The sequence below is a fragment of the Rhipicephalus sanguineus genome, chromosome 2 (genome assembly GCF_013339695.2).
Source record: "Rhipicephalus sanguineus isolate Rsan-2018 chromosome 2, BIME_Rsan_1.4, whole genome shotgun sequence".
NCBI lineage: Eukaryota > Metazoa > Arthropoda > Arachnida > Ixodida > Ixodidae > Rhipicephalus > Rhipicephalus sanguineus.
This window is the reverse complement of record NC_051177.1, coordinates 95,104,279-95,123,007: the sequence shown is the minus strand read 5'-3', so window position 1 is coordinate 95,123,007 and position 18,729 is coordinate 95,104,279. Positions and strand designations below refer to the sequence as shown.

Below are 18,729 nucleotides of genomic sequence, written 5' to 3'. Positions count from 1 at the left end.
CATTGCCGCGAAGCTAGCTTTCCTGCACAGCTGTAAAGCACTGCCGTGAAGCCGCTTTTGTACCCCGGAATTCGAGTTTTTTTGTCTCGTCCTTACAAATGATGTTTCGGGGCTAGTTGGTTCTACGTTCATAAAATATTCCAGCGCTACCTTTTACGAGGACAGGCCAGTGCGTGACAGCACTGGCGCCCAACTATGGTGTCGCGCCCGCCCTGGCTGCATGGATGAAGCTCCCCCCTCCCCCCCCCTTTTTTTTTGCGCCGTGCGATTTTTGGGCGCATCGACCTACACTCGACTCGCCTTACAAGCGTATAAATACGCTAAATGAATTTGCTTGCTGCTGTTATCGCTGTTCAACAAGCCTGCGTCGTGAATGCCAGAGTTCGGCGGATTCATCGAGTGAGGCGAATTTGTGTCTGCCTGTGCTTGTCAAGCACACAAACGTTTACTGGAATATACGGAACTGATAAAGCTACGAACCCTTTTAGAATAGATTTAGAAGCAATGCTGCCGCTATCGGTGCTTTGCCTTTCGGGCGGAGTTGCCGGTTCCGCTTATAATAAGCGGATTCAGGATTCTTTTTTTCACCGAGTCACTTGTAGAATTTTACAGTCGCTTGTCGCGCTTTTTGGGCTTTTTTGCACTTTTTTCAGCAAATATTCAGTGAGCACCACGTTCACCAATAGTGCATTTGTCGTTCACTAATAGCGCAGTTGTCGATGAATTTGTGTAGCTGAGTGTTGATGTCAAACATACGTTGGGGGAATCAACAAGTGTCGTTAATCATGCACTAGCATACGTGTATTCAACCAAATGGAGACTGCCCTGGAGACAATCTTTAAAGTAAATATGTGCTTTCCTTCATAGTTGCACATATTTTCGCTGTACAAAATAATAAGTGATTTTTTGAACTCCCCTTCGTACTTGAGTGACATACTTTATTACAATTAAAAATATTTTCAAGAATGGGAAAATTAATTAAATTTCCGCTTCTTTTGGGCTTCTTTGTGAAAGTCGCGCCGCTTTTTTGGGGGGGCTTCTTTTGTGATGATTATTTGCTTGTTAGCTCGGTAGCACATGGCAACTCTGCTTTCGGGTGAAAATTTTTGTTTAATGTTAAAATTGCATCTACATAAAAAGGGATGTTCAACATAAAGATAATATTCCGTTTATTATGGACATGGTCAGTTTTATTAACATGGAAGCCCAAAAGTTGAATTCAGTGTGTGAAATCCAAGCAGAAACAGTTCAAAATCATCATTTAGCATCGCCACGTCCATTGCGTCGTGCTCATATCTGTGACACCATTTTCTTGAGAATCTTGACTCAGTGGTGCATGCAACCTCTAAAGGTTTTTCTCATAATTTTTAGAAAAGCCAGCATACTTAATAAGCGACATGCAACATAAACATAATTTTCAATATTTTATGGACGTGGCCAGGCTTTATCAACACCAAAGCCTAAAAATTTAAGTATTTCTGTTCAATCAAGTGGCAACAGTTCACAGATGTCATTTGGTGCTGTCAGATGTGAATGGCGCAAAAATACATTTCACTTAGTTTTTTATTAATAGTGTATTCCTACATACTAAATATCATTTAGTGGCATAGAATGAAGTGAACTTATTTGCTAAACATCAAAGTGTAACATAGTTGCCCACACAATTTGTCAATGTCTTGGCACAACGTAAAATAAGGAAGCAAGTCACAAACAGAAGCAAGGGACTAGACATTATAATTACATTATTCAGCTTCAACATCATCAGATCGGCAGAACTGTCATGTCACAGAAACATCACTGCAGTGGTTGTGACATTGGTACAAATGCAAACGTCACGATAAACTAGAAGAAGAACTTAGATTTGTACTTGCTCGCGACAATAACAGCTACAAATGCATCAATGAACCGTATAAAGCGACGCAAGATAAGGCATGCAACAAAATATTGTAGCCTTTCTTGCAAATGATGAATGCATCAAAAAACAAAACACTGAACCTAGGAGTCACATCAAAGCGTTAAAGAAAATACGTCGTCAAATTACGAAAAATTACGTACGATATACACCAGAGGGCACAACATTCACCACAGCTAGTCACCAGGGTCCCAACACTTGCAACAAGACCCAACATACTGCAAGGTACAAAAATATCAACTTCGAAGTCAAAAATCAAAGTCATGTCACAGGACAATTTCAGAGCTCAACCTGCTGCATTGGCTTCAAGTTTGGTGACACCTAGAAAAGAAACAAAAGAAGTCGGTCTTCATTAGTGGAGAAAGGGCAAAACAGACGGGTACTCTAAAAAAACAGGGTTATCACAAGTAATTCACTTCAGAATTGTTTTATGCTCAAACAGGCACTCATAAACATATGAGTTCGGGTCTTGAAACTTACACCTAACTTGGCAATGTCACCACTATACTACACACATGGCACAGCACAGAACTGCCAAAACTGCATCAGGTTTTTCTCTTTAAAAGGACACCCAAGACATTTTTTTGAAGCGTGGGAGTAACGCATTCTTAATCTGTAGACAACACTGCTGTGAACACACGAGCCAAATATTAATCCTCCGCATATAGCGGGTAACGTTGCCGTGGCCAGTGCCACAGATGGTATTGCATAAAGCACGGTGCCCCACGGATGGCAAAAAGAGGGAAAACATGAACGTTTTTGATTTTCTGGGAAACAGGGAAGCAGTGGCTGTTAATGGATTTCACACTCTTACTGCGCTCGGGCACCTCTGTCTGATGCCAGACTCAAGAGTTGCTGTAGTTGCCATAAGAGCACCATTGAAAACAGAATGAATTAATGAATGAATGAAAATTTTATTGGTGAAACAGTGTTGAATGCAGGACAAAAAAAAAATTAGCAATGGGCATAGGATTAGGCCCTACCTCGGCTGAGTGGGACCAGTGAAGGAACAAGTGAAGCATATATTTCACTATTTAATCAATTTATCTTCAGTTACGCTAAGTCTACTTTTTAATACATTTAACAGGGTTCTCCCCACAGTGTGCGGCAATGGTAATGCCACCCACCACTCCGCATCACCGTCCATCACTCTGATTCACCGTCCACCACTTTTGATAGACTGCCTACTGCTCCGACTGATCCCTTTGAAATGGGCGCCTGAGAAACCAAAAGAATCGTACAGTGCATGCCCAACGCCAGCGAGTAGAGAGCTTACATAAGGGACTCGTATTACAGTGACGTAGTCATACGTGCGCTCTTTACTAAGCAGGCTGTGCCTACCGCCACCTGGACACCTAGAAAGGAGTTTGAACACACAGGCATTGGCCTGGTGTTCTCAAAGATTGCCAACGCCCATGTGAGCACTCAAACACAAGCGTCGTTGCTTCCGTTTTCTATGCACGAATCTCATAGTAGACACTTGTGCATTGGAATTTAATTGGCATAGCATAACAGCTTCTTGTCTCGCTCATTATCTGTAGGAAACCTTACTTTCCCAAGCACACAAGGGTTACCAAAAGCTTCTAATGCACAGAGCCACTGTTCCAGACCTTTATGATGTGCCAGTGCACTCACCTCAAATGGGCAGGCTGTACTATTGGTGATGTCATCTACCTTAAGACCATCTGCAATCTCAACAAGTGTCAGACCTTTCTTTTCACACACTTCAAACACACACTGAAAGTAAAGAGAAATCGGAATGCAACGTCAGCGTTGATTTCAAATGGCAAATTGATATCAACCATAAAAACTAATAAAGGGACATTATCTTCTATAACAAACACCATTTCCACAAGAGTTTGCGATTCGATACTTGAAAGAAATAGGAATTCAGAAGCAGTCATTCTCTTTACAAAATCTGTGCCTCCACACGAGGATATCAAAAGAAAAAGAAATGTCAATTATAAGTCATTATAACGGGCATATAGTTACAGCTGCGAATCAATCACTGTGGCATAATGAAGTGACTGGACAGCTGGTTCAGTCAAAGCACAGAACATACTCTGCCATAATACTAACGAAATTCTTTCTTTTCACTCACTACCTAATGCATGAATAAGACAATTAAATTTGATTGCAATAATGCCAAAGAACAGCTCACAGCATAAGGCAGAAGGGTACATTTAGAAGTAAAGAATGCAACACATTCTCTTCGCTAAGTGAGTCACTTCTCTCTTATTTTTTTTTTTAATTACCCAACCTTGACTGCCGATTCCTTCAAGTACTTCATCAATGTAACCACAATTTCTTTTAATGTTGCACCACAAATTAGCTTGTTTTTGTTTGCAACACTTGAATGATTATTCCATTCACAAAAATGTTTGCTTTGATTGAACAGAGAGGCAAAAGTTCTAAAGAAATAACGTGATTAAAGAATAACGTAATTAGCACCTTCTCAGTGATGATGAGGTCAACACAACGCTCTCCAGTGAGCGGCAATGTGCATTCCTTCTTGATCTTAGGCTTGTTCCCTTTTGCCGAGTGTTCCATGGTGACGACAATTCTGGTGCCAGCTGCCTTGCTGGACACCAAGTCCATGGCACCTCCCATGCCCTTCACCATCTTGCCCTGCACAAAAAAAAAAAAAAGTCAGGAAACGTGACACCAGAAAATACAATGCGCCCAGAACTTTCCATCCGGTTTAATTTAGTAAGGAAAACCACAAGGATTGTGACAAGAGCCAGCGCCGAAAGGTTTGAACTGATTTTAACTACTCGGGGCTCTTTAAAGGGGCCCTGCAATACTTTTTGAGCATGGTCAGGAAACGCTACCGATCGGTAGTCGAGGCTGCTGAGAAGACGCGAGCCAAACATTATAGCGCAGCAGGCGGCCTGGAATTTACAATTAATTCTCAAAGTCAGCTAGAAATCGCTCCCTCTTCTCTCTACAAATGATGCCATATACCCAAATTACTGTGCCATATACATAAACTCCGCGGCCTGATTTGAGCATCGTGAGCTGCATACTTACCGTGGCTGCCACGGGATGCAGCCACGTGCTTGCACGCGCTCTTGTGATCACACTGAAAGTAAGCCATGTGTTCGAAGAAACAAGGTGCTCAAGGTCATGGCGCACGCTGAAGAAGGGACGTATCTTCTTGCCCCCTTGTCATCCCCCTCCCAACATAGCGTTCAGAGCGCTTGCTAGTACTAAAGGAGAGAGAAAGTGCTTGAAGCATGCAAGAAACCCTTGTAACTCTGCTTGTAATTAACGGATTCTAAAAATGTTGGCGGCAGTCGATTCGTGGGGCAATAAGGTCTTTTAATGATGTCATTAGACGATTACCTGGAAAAGTGTTGCAGGGCCTCTTTAATATGCACCTAAAGGTTGGTACAGGCATGCTATTTCATTCTGTCCCATCAGAATGCAAGCATGGTGGACACAGTGACGAACACAAGGAAGGGAAAGGAGGATGCATCCCGAGAAATGCAAGCCATAAGGTGCCCGTAGCACACAGCATCCTAAGCATGCTGCAACTCAACAGGCACCACGGTTAAACAAATCAAACCTTTGCAAAAAGAATGCACTTATCAATTATGATGCCTTTTATACATGAAAAAGACCCGCCTGTGAAAACCCGAGGAAAGTTTTAGCTCTGTGGTAATAAGAATTTTTGTTCCCCGGAATTTTTTTATACTTCAATGAAACCTGCTGGTGTAACAAACATTGCTCAAGAATGTCAAGTTTTATTACCGAACAGCTTTAACTTCCAAAGACATTCTCAGATGAGGTTCTGTTTTTTTTGTCATGGGTCAATCACATCTATATTGATAACTATTTCTTGGAACAACTCGATTTTTTTAAACACCCATTTAGCTGAGTAGCATAGGAAAGGTGCCCACTGACAGAAGTTGCTAGGCACATCACACATCCCATGTCCTGCATTGGCTGCAAGAGTCAGCAGTGCGATGCCACATTAAACAGTCACAAATGCAAAAGCACAGAATGGTACTGACTATCTTGATGACTGAAAGGAAGGAGAAGGCACGTAGCAAAACCACAGTCAATCACAAATTGAGTGACAAAGACAACCAAGCCTGATTTGGTAGATGCTATCATAAACTTTCTTTTCTTTGTAAGATAAAAATTTTACACCTTTACCTACCTACATGACACTGCATGCCACATTGCCAGGCAAAGGCTCTGTTTTTTTGTTAATACTAGTACCACGACACTTTTGAACAGCGAGGTAGTCGAAAAGTTCCCACTAGCGTTTGCAGTCACATTTCATTCCCGCTTTCATAAGCATAGAATTTCAACCCACCGGAATCATCCAGTTAGCAAGGTCCCCATATTGTGATACCTCCATGGCACCAAGCATTGTAAGGTCAATGTGGCCTCTGAAATTGCGAAAAGTAGAGAGGGCAAAGGGGTATCTCAGAATAGAGATAGACTACTTAGCGGGTATTTTCTCGCTGCATAATGCATGATACAGTAACTGTTGGGATTTTATGTCCCAAAACTACAATATGATTATAAGGGACGAAGTAGAAGAGAGCTCCGCAAATTTTGACAACCTGGGTTTCTTTAACGTGCACCTAAATCTAAGGACACGGGAGTCTAGCATTTCAACCTCATCGGAATGCGGCGCCACAGCCGGGATTCGATCCCATGACCTTCGTAACTTAATAATACAGTGGCGGGCAAACACAACTGTTCTCTGCTGCATCATGATCATGAAAAGCCCTTAGCGTGGCCAATTCATGTGCTGCAAAGCCCATTAAAGAACTTGCATTCCAGATTTTAGCTTCACTAGACTTCTGTGCTCTGGTATAGCACAGCTATTATTTGGCATGAACTACCAGAATAGGAGGAAGCTGCACATCTGTCTTGATCACGTAGTTGCCCCTACTATAGACAGATTCACACAATGGGACGTATTGCGAATTCAGTGTCTGTGGACCTTCAGTGAAGCCCCAGCCGTTCTAATCATGCTGGAGTAATTTGCTCATGATGTGATTCAGTGCTCTCTGAGCAGTCATACTCAGTTTCCATTAGTTAGTTCATCAACTTAGTTACCTTCACCATCATTAAGTGGTTCATCATCATTAGTTAGGTTCACCAAGTGAATTTACTTTGGCCAGCTCACCGAGAGAGCTGCACGAGTGGGACTCAAGTGCAGTCATACTTGTGACAATTGACAAATTCTTTACCCTCTAATCATAGCAAACGACTCATCGCTGCCGAAGTAGGAAGCGCCGGGCAGTGCGGTGACCGTCTCCTTGCCTGCGTTAATCAAGTCGGGGTCCACCTCTTCCTCTGTGGGGTATGGACCCTGAAGAAAAAAATGTGTTACTGGGGCAGGTTTCAAATACTTCTTCTTCTTTCATTTATTTAATTATTTAACATAGGCTGGAAGGGGCATAAAGTGAAAAGGACGTACATGTATAAACACCTTCTATGAATATATTGTCACGTGGTCGTGACGTCGACGAAGACAGTAGTCGGCGTTTTCAAGATGAAACTGTTTATTTGGCCGAACTTGTGGCCGGGAAACGGAAAGTTGATTTACAGCAATACACACGGTATGCACTGATAGTGACGAACAGAGCGTCAGCCGTCGATCAACTGACAAGCAGTCAAGCGCGTCGGCTTTCATACAGGCACTATCGAACTTTCCAGCGATATCGTTGGTGGCGGCATTATCTCTTGACAAAGCTGGAACCTTCACGTGCGGCGCGCAATCTTAACGGAACGTTCTAAAACAATCGCAAGCTTCTTACACATCGCGGCGTGGCCTGTACAGCACGTTGCCCACAGTCCTTGTGGGTGAAGCTTCAACTCATGAAAAATTAGACGTGCGGCAATATGATTAAGCATCATTGCTTTTATAAATATATTTTCCTTGCCATAAATGACTGATTAGAAACCATTCAAGAAACGAAAGTGATAATAAGTCATCAATTAACTCAACTGCTTGACTGTCCACTGCAAGAAACAGCACACTGTTATTAATCGAATATACATCCATTACTTCGAAGTACAATTGAATGACGAAGCCGAATAGCCTATTAGTATAGCTTTGATCATAAAAAGGTTGGCTTACGACTCCAAGGATTCCATTTTCACTGTGAAGCACCACGTGAACTCCTTTGGGAATGTAGTTGCTTGCAAGCACGGGGATACCAATGCCAAGGTTGACTGTGCCAGACACAAGCTAAGGACTGTGCAATTCAAGCGTACATTTTTCAATGCTATGACTACTTGGATAAAGGAAAATGATAATCAACACACTTATCATGCAAAAAAAATAAGCAATAAAGCTTTTGAACCCTATGTAAATATCCACTAAGTGACCAACTAAGCAGTGCCGATTGATTGATTGATTGATTGATTGATTGATTGATTGATTGATTGATTGATTGATTGATTGATTGATTGATTGATTGATTGATTGAGTGAGTGAGTGAGTGAGTGAGTGAGTGAGTGAGTGAGTGAGTGAGTGAGTGAGTGAGTGAGTGAGTGAGTGAGTGAGTGAGTGAGTGAGTGAGTGAGTGAGTGAGTGAGTGAGTGAGTTGTGCTTAGGAGGCATTGGGCCAAGGTGGCCATCACGCCACTCACTGGGCACTATTTGTCCATATCGTTCCATCACAGTGATGGAGGCAGATGAGTACCACCCAATATGCACATGTCCAGGCTCTCAATCAAAACGCTCCCTTCCAATACATACACATTAAGAATTATGCCTTAAGGGCAAGTCTTTGTTGCAATAAAATAAAAAGATTGACTGATTGATTGATTTGGCTGAGAAAGGCTAGAAGCCGTGCTTAAAAGCTGCACATCAGCTGCGCTATAGTAGAAGCCATCCTCCAATTAATTTTGGCCACCCCAATATTTTGAGCCAACATATGTTTCTGTATTCCTGTCAACACAGAACTTAACCTGTAGACTAGCAATCAGCAGGAGAGTTAACACATATCCTGCTGAAGTGCTGAAGTACTCCTGTAGTTTCTGGTCAAGCAAGGGAATGAAACACAGCTGCTGGACCTAACACTCTACCTATATCTAACATCCAACATAACAATGCATGTAAAGATTCCACATCGCCCACTTTAAAAGTGAAGATGCTCACATACTTATATAATGCAGAGCCAAGGCATAGCAACCATAAAAAGATACCATACATGCCGTCCTGGAATTCTAACGCTGCCCTTCGGATAATGCGGCTTCTCAGGTCATCTTTTGCACCAGCACCAGCGCCAGCCTTTTCCCTGAGCTTCCTTTTCTGCAATGCAGTGACAAGTCCAAGTTTAGAGACTGGAAAACACAGACAGGGTGGCTAGAATGCTTAAACGGATGGTATATTACCTGTCTCACAATACCCATACAATAAAATAATTCAAAAGCAAATTTGCATGGCTCGGAAAACATGCCTTTAACCTTTCTAGAGCGTTATTCAAAGAAGTATCATGCAACATCTATTCCAACCACAGTGAATGGTAGGAATTCTGCTGTTGACATGCTGTGAAACAATCCGAACATTGTTGCAGTGGTTGCATTATCCCTCATATGAGCAATCCATTCTTGGCATTCCATTATAATACCAAAAAAAAGTTAAATTAAAGAGCACCCTGTGTTTATGCATAATGTTTTATATTTCATGCCGTGTCAATGCAGCAAGCTTACAACTGCACATGGAAGTATTTCGCTACACACTTTGCACACATATTTTTCCACCATATTTTATCACCAACTACAGTATTTTAAAAGTTTTGTATGTGAAATGTTATGAGGAGAAATTCATCTAGCGATAAGCCTAAGTAATTGCACTATATATTCTCACCACATTTGTCTCCTTGCTAAACTGGTTGCCTAAAAGGGGCCCTTCAACACTTTTTAAGCATGGTCAGAAAACACTGCCAACCGGTAGTCGGGGCTCCCGAGAACATGCGAGTCAAACATTACAGTGCAACACGCGGCCTGCAGTTTACAATTAATTCTGAACGTCAGCTAGAAATTGCTAGTCATTCTCTCAACAAATGATGCCATAAACCCAAATGACCGCGCCATAAAACCAAAGTCCACGCCCATTGGCTGATTTGAGCATCATGAGCTGCATAGCTACTGCGGCCGCCAAAGGATGCCGCAACGTGCCCGCACACTCACTCGCGATCACACTGAAAGTAAGCCATGCATTTGAAGAAGAAAAGAAAAGGAAGTGCTCAAGGTGATGACATGCGTTGACGAACGGAAGCCCCCTTGTCATCCGCCACTCCCCCCACGTAGCTTTCAGCGCACTCACTGGTATCAAAGGCGAGAGAAAGCGCTTAAAGCGTGCAACAAATCCTTGTAACTCTGCTCGGACTTCCAAGGATTCTAAAAATTTTTGCGGCAGTCAATTTCTGAGGCAATAAACTCCTTTAATAAAGCCATTCGATGGTTACTTGCAAAAGTATTTAAGGGCCCCTTTAAAATTTTAAATCAGAACAAACACTGCAATGAAGTTCATTAGTAAAATTTAGCTTGCTAGTTGATTCGTCCCAACTGCCAGATACATCCCGACATCAAGTGATTTGCTGTTAAGCACCGGTACATGACATTTGCAGTGAAAACAGTTCAGAATGATTTCCTGCTTCTAATCATTGTCTCTTTAGTCTGTGATATTTCCACTGTCTCCTTAGTCTGTGTAATCCCTACATCAAGATGCTATGATCTGTTTGGTCCAAATTCTGAAATAGTCACCTTAAAAGATGACATAACTGGCTATTTTTCACACACTCGTGACACTGGCATGACACTTTAGTTACGAGCAGCAGCTATCTGAACATTCTTTACAGAAAGAATTGATTGCATTCCTGAAGCAGCTAAAACATGGTTGCAAAATTGGCAATCGCATTACACATAGTACCTCAATCCTCTTCTCAAAGCTCTTTCCTTTATACACGGCATCTACATAGATGCTTGGAATGTGGATGTGGTCGGGAGGCAATGCACCAATCTCGACAATCTCTTCCACCTGATTTGGAGAAAAGAAAAACGGAGACATGCAAATAAGGGCAAAATGTTGAGTAACACATTTTCAGACATGCAAATGAGGCTCGAGAGAAGATATAAATATGGCAATATGGACTTACTTCAGCTATTGTGTACTTTGCCGCTTTGCACATAACTGGATTGAAATTCGATGCTGTTTTCCTAAAGAAGCGCGAGGAACAACATTTAAACTGGTATCAATATAAGCAGTACAAAAGTGACAGCCAATTACAGCACACAAGACTATAAAATGACCAAATCTACAATGGCAAACAAAAGTGACAAAAAATATAGTTACTGCCTATATGCTCCCATTCAGTTTCCAGAAAGGTACGAAGATAACCAGAAGTGGAATTCTATAACAATCCACAAAGTGCACTGCCCATTTTAGAGTGTTCCAACTGGATAGGGCTCAACAATAGTGGTTACGATTGGAGCCAGTCGGCCAGCCTTCGAGCTCTATCCAATCAGCATGCACTGAAATGAACAGATTATCTTAGTTGACTCTTAAAGAACACTCCACCAGCTATAACATGTAGTGTAGTCAAACCCAGACATGCTGAATCTGAAGGGTAACACAGACACAGTTCGATATAGGTAATGGTAATACCATCTGAGAGATACAGGCCTTGGGTAGTATGCTTCACTGCACAACAGCTAATCCTTTCCACTAGTGCAGGCAACTGCTGATGCTCGTACGTTAATCAGGCAAACAGTTAAACAGAACATTTCAACATGTTTGCCACCTTTGCTTTCAGTTGAATATGCACATAATTCAAGTAATGCTCATGCTCCCGTCAAGAATGAGCAAGTGTAGGTCCACAGTATACTGAAAGCTGTTTATAATTGAAATAAAGAAAGAGAAATATGGGGAATAGAACTTGCCTAAAGACTATGTTACCAGCCTTGTCTGCTTTCCATGCCTTAACGAGAGCGAAATCACCTGTGATGGCTTCTTCCATGATGTAGTTCTTGCCGTTGAATACCTGGTGCTGTAAAGTGGAACACAATTCTCTTTGTACAGTCAAACACTGTTATCTCACCTTTACAATTAAAGCTCCTATACTAAAGTCAACAGAGGTGGTCTTGTATTCAGTTTGTTGCTATAAAATGCCATCCACTTAAGGCAGCATTTGTTTCAATCATGCAACATATTTTAAGAAAGAACTTGTTCTAGTATTTCCATTCTCAATAACAAGACAGCTTAACACTGAATGCCAAATGGGTGTGTGTGTTACACATAAACTGGTTCATTCTAGACTGACGTAAGAATCTTTAAGACACATTTTGCCTCGACAGGTCTATGCAGTACAGCAAAAGCTACAGGTCTCATCAGGCAAATAGGCCTCAGATCCAAGAGGAAGGCTAACATATTGTCTGTCGCTAGTCCTTCTGTTGCTCAGATTTGATGAATGGAGGATAATAGGCGCACAATTCACAAGCCCATCTTCTTTTTCCACCCGCAACACGCAGCTAGTCCTCGTTCCTGGACGAAAAAAATTTTTTATTGTGGTGTTTTACATGCAAAACAAGTAGTCTTATTATGAGGTGCACCACAGGGAATGAATTCTGATCAAGTGGTGTTTCCAAATGTGCAGCCAACACACAGTATGCAAGCATCCGTGCGTTCTCCCCCTACTGAAATATGGTCGCTACGGCGAGGACTCAACCTGCAACCTCATACTCAGCAGCACAACACTATGACTACTGAGGTACTACAGCAAGTTATTAATTGCTGGTTGGCTAAAGTTAACAGCAGCCTTCATTGTACTGCACGGAATCACCAAAGCAACTTACTAAGGCGAGTGAACGGTTTTATTGGTTCTGCAGGCCACCTACAACGGTTCCCCATGCCCCATGCTTGCAGACATTTTTAGTTCAATGCGTCTCACCTTCCTCAGTTCACTCTTGATGGCAACATTGCCATTAGAGTCGTATCTGATGGGGGCTCCACCTTTGTGAATCAGTGTGCCATAGGCGGTGGGTGTGAAGAAAGCTGGTATGCCGGCTCCACCAGCACGAAGCCTCTCAGCCAGCGTTCCCTTCAATGAGAAGACACACAGAACGAACATTCAGACATGTCACAGGGTACTTCCACGTACTACACGCATTCTAAACATTGACTGGGTAACTATGTGCTGAAGCTGCACAGTAGGCTACGAAGGGCAGGAAAGTATCGAAAGGCCAAGCTGCTAAGTTACAAGGGCTACTCCAGCAGCCTGTCCTATGCATTTTGCACATCCACTGTTTCTTTCTTTTGTGTGAAAAGGCAGCTCAGTCCAGGGCGACTTCTTTCAGTGCTATTACAAACAGTTGTCACACAGAGGCATCAAGCAGCTTCAAACAGCGTTGTCTCAATCTTCAACGAATGCCCCAAGAAGGGTAAAGACTAAAAAAAGGCCAGGAGGTGATATATTTAACACCAAGTGCAGCATACGACTTACAAAAAAACTATTCTATACGTGTACTAAGCAAACAGCAAAACAACAGTATGTTTCTACGTTATTGTACCAGTCACCACAGATAGAAAGAGAAAACATGAGGCTTCACAACAGAAACGGCAATAAAATAAACAAATGAACATGTAGGATACAGGTAGGAAAAAAAAGTGACGAACCTGCAAAAGAAAAGTTAAGCCACAGATATTTCCCACGCACAGCATGACATCAACACAAGGTCACGGTACGAAACAATGACTCGCCAGCAGCTTTGGTATAAATATGCAACAAATTAGTGCTTCATAAAAGCTCATCTCTTGGGGCAGAGCCACACGAGTTATGACAAATAAAACCCAGAATATGGTGTACACCAACTTCATCCACCACGGTAGCCTATTTGTGGACTTACCTGCGGCACAAATTCCAGTTCTAGTTCGCCCGACAGATACTGTCGCTCAAACTCGGCATTTTCGCCCACATACGACGAGATCATCCGCTTCACCTAGCCAAGAAAAACAGAAATTAACATTTATTGTAATCGTACGACATAAAAGTTCGCACTGTCTGATCGTGCCTGCACTTACAAGCAAATAAAGTGGGCAGGTGCAAGATGCGCAGTTAAAATGCTATTCAGTAGGTCAGCACCTGTGCTCACTCCACAGATGAATGGTATACGATCTGCTGTTAAAGATAGTAACTTTCATATAATGAATTACCTCAGGTGTTCACTACATTACTGAGGTAACAAACACAAACACACAAACGGTGTCACAAAATACACAACGCTTACCAGCGAACTTTTGGCTAAAGGTCCTTTGTAACTCCTGAAATAGGCAGAGACTCCCTTCAACAATTAAAGCACAGGCATCTACAGCGAAGGGTTCGCATAATAGTACACATAATGATGACTACATAGACATAATTGACAATGTGTGAATTCTGAGCATGGTCATAGGTGGAAGTGGGCTGGAGGCTTTTGGAGCAGCTCAGAAAGCATGAATAATGCTGTGTTGGAGCAATAAAAAGGGAGTTCCGGAGCAGCTTCAGAGCACTAAAAGGTACATTTTGGAGCAGTGCAAGCCTATTTTCGAGCAGATTTGTAGGGTCAAACATCACCACTAATTGCAATTTTTTTTTATTTCTGGCACACACAACAAACTAAAATTCAAATAACTTTTTCAACACTGAACCGGCCTCGCTTTCGACATATTAAAAAAATATATGTTACCATCATCGAAACATCACAGCTGACAGAGCAATAACTAAGAGAAAACTCATTTAAACATAACAGCTGTCAGAGGGAAAACCCTAAAGGAAAACCAGAGATAAGAAATGCTTTAGATAGCTAAACCTGACTAGAATTTAGACAAATGAAAAATAAATGTTCATGTTATTAAAACACAGCCGACACGAGCAGAGGCTAGAGATAAGTGAAATGCTTCTGCTATGATCGGTTTCCTACCTGAATACTGCAACCCTGTTCATCTCTCAACAAATAGAACTCCTGTTAAACGGAATATATTTTCTTGGTCCCTTTAGTTTCCTTTTAACGAGAGTCTACTTAAATTTTTTCTCCAAGTTTTGATTATTAGTTCATGTACATATATTGATGATTACTTTAGATATATTTATGGAATATTCAGTAAGCCACATCTTAAAAATGAGCCTTTTGTGATTTCACGAAGTTTTAAACTTTCAATAGCCTGTACAGCTATCTTGTGGATTATAGAGTTCTAGTATGTTACTTTCGGTAGTCATCCACATATATTAGTATGCCATAACGAAAATGTGAATAAGTAAGAGTGTAATGCAATTAAAAGTTTACTTGAATAAGTAAAATGTAACAAAATATATTCAATAAGTTACAGAGCAAGCTACTTAGGTGGAAATAATTTATGTGTCCTGACCACAACATATTTTATGGACATGTGTACAACACCAAGAAACTTGATTTTTGGTTCGTGTGTAGGGTAGGTGGTGCCACATTTCGGGTAGAAATCATTTGCAGTTTCATTCTTCAGTCTCAACATCACACACTTCGTTTTGCTAACATTTAGTTTAATTGATTTCATTTTGGCCACGTTGCGATTTCGGATAACCATACATGGTCACAGCAGTTTGTTATTTAAATCTATTCGCAGCCTATCTGCAGTGCACATCACTTGCACAGAACGCAGGAGTCTGAATGCTTGCGCAAGTTGAGGTTTCAAAAGCAACAGCATATTTTTCTTGAGCTTCCTGACCCAAACAGGGAGCTCTTGCTGGGAGGAATGGCTTGGGCTCTCTGCCAAGAACGTGCGCTGCCGTCCGAGACAGACTCTTATGCACTAGAAACTCGGCAGTATCTACAGTAGATAACACCGTTCACAGTAAGCTCAAGTGGCTGACAATCCGATGCTAACCTAATTTTTTTTCTAGTTTACTGGAGAGGCAAAAATACTGAAACAAGCATCTTTGAATTGGTCAACAAACGAATAAAATAACTGCATGGTCACACTCCATCGAAAGGCACATTCTGAAAGATCTACTTAGGCCATGAGAGACTGCAAAGAAATGAAAATATAATGGATAAACCATTGAGTTTTGTTGTTAATTGTTGGTGAGCTAACCAAAATAGGTGGAATTGTAATCATTTTTCATACCTAAACAATTACTACAAGAGCACATTGGCACTTCTGACATCACAATTTCAGCATCCAAAAAACTAATTCCAGCAAAAAAAAAAAGTTTTCTACCTGTCGTGTGTTGAGGAGTATCCCGAGGCCAAAGCCGTCCACACCAGCATTGTTGCTGACAACAACAAGGTCCTTCACACCCGTCTTTGAGAGTGCGGATATCAAGTTTTCAGGGATCCCACAGAGACCAAATCCTAAAAGATACATCAGGAACTTGTGTGACAGCTGAAGATTTTTCAAGCACTGGCTTTAGGCAATGTTATAGGTAGCAAATGAGACAAAATGTACAGGCTGCACACTGTTTTTTCTAATATACGTATGTTTTCTCACTTATACACTTCCCTTGCTGATACAAGCATTTTGTGATTATATGAATTACGTATACCTATACTTGAAATGAAAACAGCACAAAAGACAGAGGACCGGTAAAAGAAGGACACAGATTGATTACGTGTCATACTGGCCAATTAAGCTTGCACGTAAACTTGTCTTATGCAATTTCTTTAGTTGTGCCAAATTTTCTGAGAAAGTTTTGAGTAAACGTTCAGAAAATGTCCCTTCCTCTACTCCCTGCAAGTGGTGTAAAGAAGCTGCAGTTCGCCCATTATACTCCGGTTTTACATGTGGCTAAAATCACGAGACACTGCAAGGAGAATATTTCATTTGTTCCGCCTATATTCAAGCACATTTTATGAGCGCGCTTTATACAAAGGCTCTTTTTAAACAAACACGCCACGGTGGCGTTTTACGCACCTCCTACAAGCAGCTTGGAACCGCTCTTGATTTCCTTGATCGCCTCCTCAGCCGAGTTGCAAAACTGGGCATTTCTGCTGGATGTTGTACTGATACTCCTCTGTAGTACAAGAGGGAAATATTGGAGAGTCACTAATAATGTTACTAATGTAGACTGCACATGACAGTGTCGGCATGCACACAGAATCACGCCCTTTTTAACTCTCACCGTACGAATATGCAGATACCACTTCGACCAGTCATTAAACAAACCAACAAAACCATTCTGGCTTCAATTTTCATGTTGCGCTGATAAACTAACCAGCTCTTAATTACGCGACAAACGCACACTGAAATCTTCGTAGTACGCTGTGCTCTTGTGATTCGGATCTTGTTCGAATCTTGCACAACGTGCGAAATGCAGATCTTCGAACCCATGGATTTGTGCAGCAAAGCAAAACAGTACCAGTCTTTCAGATATCGTTTACGTATTTCCCATTGTCACTGTTTTGTTCTCCGCGGAAACAGTTGTGCGCGCGTAAATAAGATGCGGGTAGATGTTATCACACGCTAGGCATCTCGCAACGTGCAACCCGAGAGGATGGTAACACGACGTACCGCAGCAAGATGCTGGTTTCTCCCGAAAAAAGGAGCGCAGATCCTGCACAGCGCTAACCTTGCGGCCATCCTTCGTGTATGTGGGCAAACAGTCAAGTTAGCGCTTCCCGTATTACTGCAAAGGCACTCTACGTATGCACATATCTGGAACCGCTCTCACCCGATCTGACGATCATCCGACAGCGCTGGCGGCCGTGTTGTGCCCGCAGGGGGGGTTGGGCCGGGTACGTTTCATAGTACGCGCTTTATCACCTAGATGGCGCAACAAAACTGCACCTATCATCATCATTTGTATACAACACGGCTGCTATCATCATCATGCCATTTTAGCATTTGCAGTATACAGAAGCATAGCCTTAGAGATTTGTAATTACGACTCTCTCTGGAGCATAGTTTCATGCTGTGGAGTAATAGTGAAACATTTTTTTCCTGCTCAAATAAGAATTCTCTTTTTCTTTTCTTGCAAATTTTTCTCGTGGCCTACAACTAGTGAAGTATTCACTGCCCAACTTGCCTTTCTTGTCCAGCGCTCAAAATGTTGGTGAAAAACTCAAAAATGTGTGACATTTGCAAAAACGCAGTGCTTGCGAATGACACAACAAATTATATGGGACTCTGAAAGGTGTGCTGGTTGGTTGATTACTAATGCCAACTTCCCAGCGGAAAAACAGAAGACAAAATGATGAACATCAAATATGCTGGACTTACTATCAATTAAATGGACTGAAGTTAAGTGTGTTCACAAGAAGTAGGAAAGAACAAAGCAAGGAACAAAATTTATCCCATGAATTCATGTCTACTTAATCTACAACTTCCTTCGGTCTTTTTAAGAAGTGTGTTACATGTTTGCTTCGTGTAAATTAAACTGTGGCGGTACAGCATTCTGATATCATGTAATAACTTATGCTGGGTGCTACTTTTATCATGGGTCTGAAAGGGCACTGGGCATGTCAAAATAGCTGCAGTTGGTGAAACAAAGCACTTCTCTGATTGTTTCCAAAAATGTTTCTCTCTGCTTTTTGATAACACTCTCGTGCATGGTATCATATACACGTCAGAATAATAGATCACACCGCAAAAAGCTTTCCACATGAAAAAGAGAAAGAAATAATCGTATTAATATACAACTTCATTATAAGGCGAAGGCGCATCACCTCAGTCAAAGTTTACGCTGATATGCATGTCTGACAAAGTCAAAACTTTTTTCTGTTTTACCTTCCTTCCCTACAACAAGTACTTGCAAATTCATCATCTGGTAAACTTCTTCATTGCTGGAATACATAATGCAGAATACCACAAATAGTTTCAAAAGATACATAGA

The 18,729-nt window shown here is 41.6% G+C and overlaps 1 protein-coding gene across 1 annotated transcript; it reads right to left on the bottom strand.

The window, feature by feature from the left end:
* Positions 1-1,145: 1,145 nt before the first annotated feature.
* LOC119383428 (succinyl-CoA:3-ketoacid coenzyme A transferase 1, mitochondrial) lies at positions 1,146-17,624 on the bottom strand. Its single transcript, XM_049412510.1, has 16 exons — positions 17,569-17,624; positions 17,409-17,478; positions 16,812-16,911; positions 16,119-16,252; positions 13,793-13,885; positions 12,838-12,987; positions 11,831-11,937; positions 11,047-11,107; positions 10,821-10,928; positions 9,092-9,197; positions 8,019-8,113; positions 7,126-7,247; positions 6,237-6,312; positions 4,364-4,540; positions 3,548-3,649; positions 1,146-2,233 (listed from the first exon to the last, which is right to left on the bottom strand). Exons 2-16 carry the CDS (start codon positions 17,475-17,477, stop codon positions 2,192-2,194), a joined length of 1,542 nt encoding a protein of 513 aa, XP_049268467.1. The 5' UTR covers position 17,478; positions 17,569-17,624; the 3' UTR covers positions 1,146-2,191.
* Positions 17,625-18,729: the final 1,105 nt, after the last annotated feature.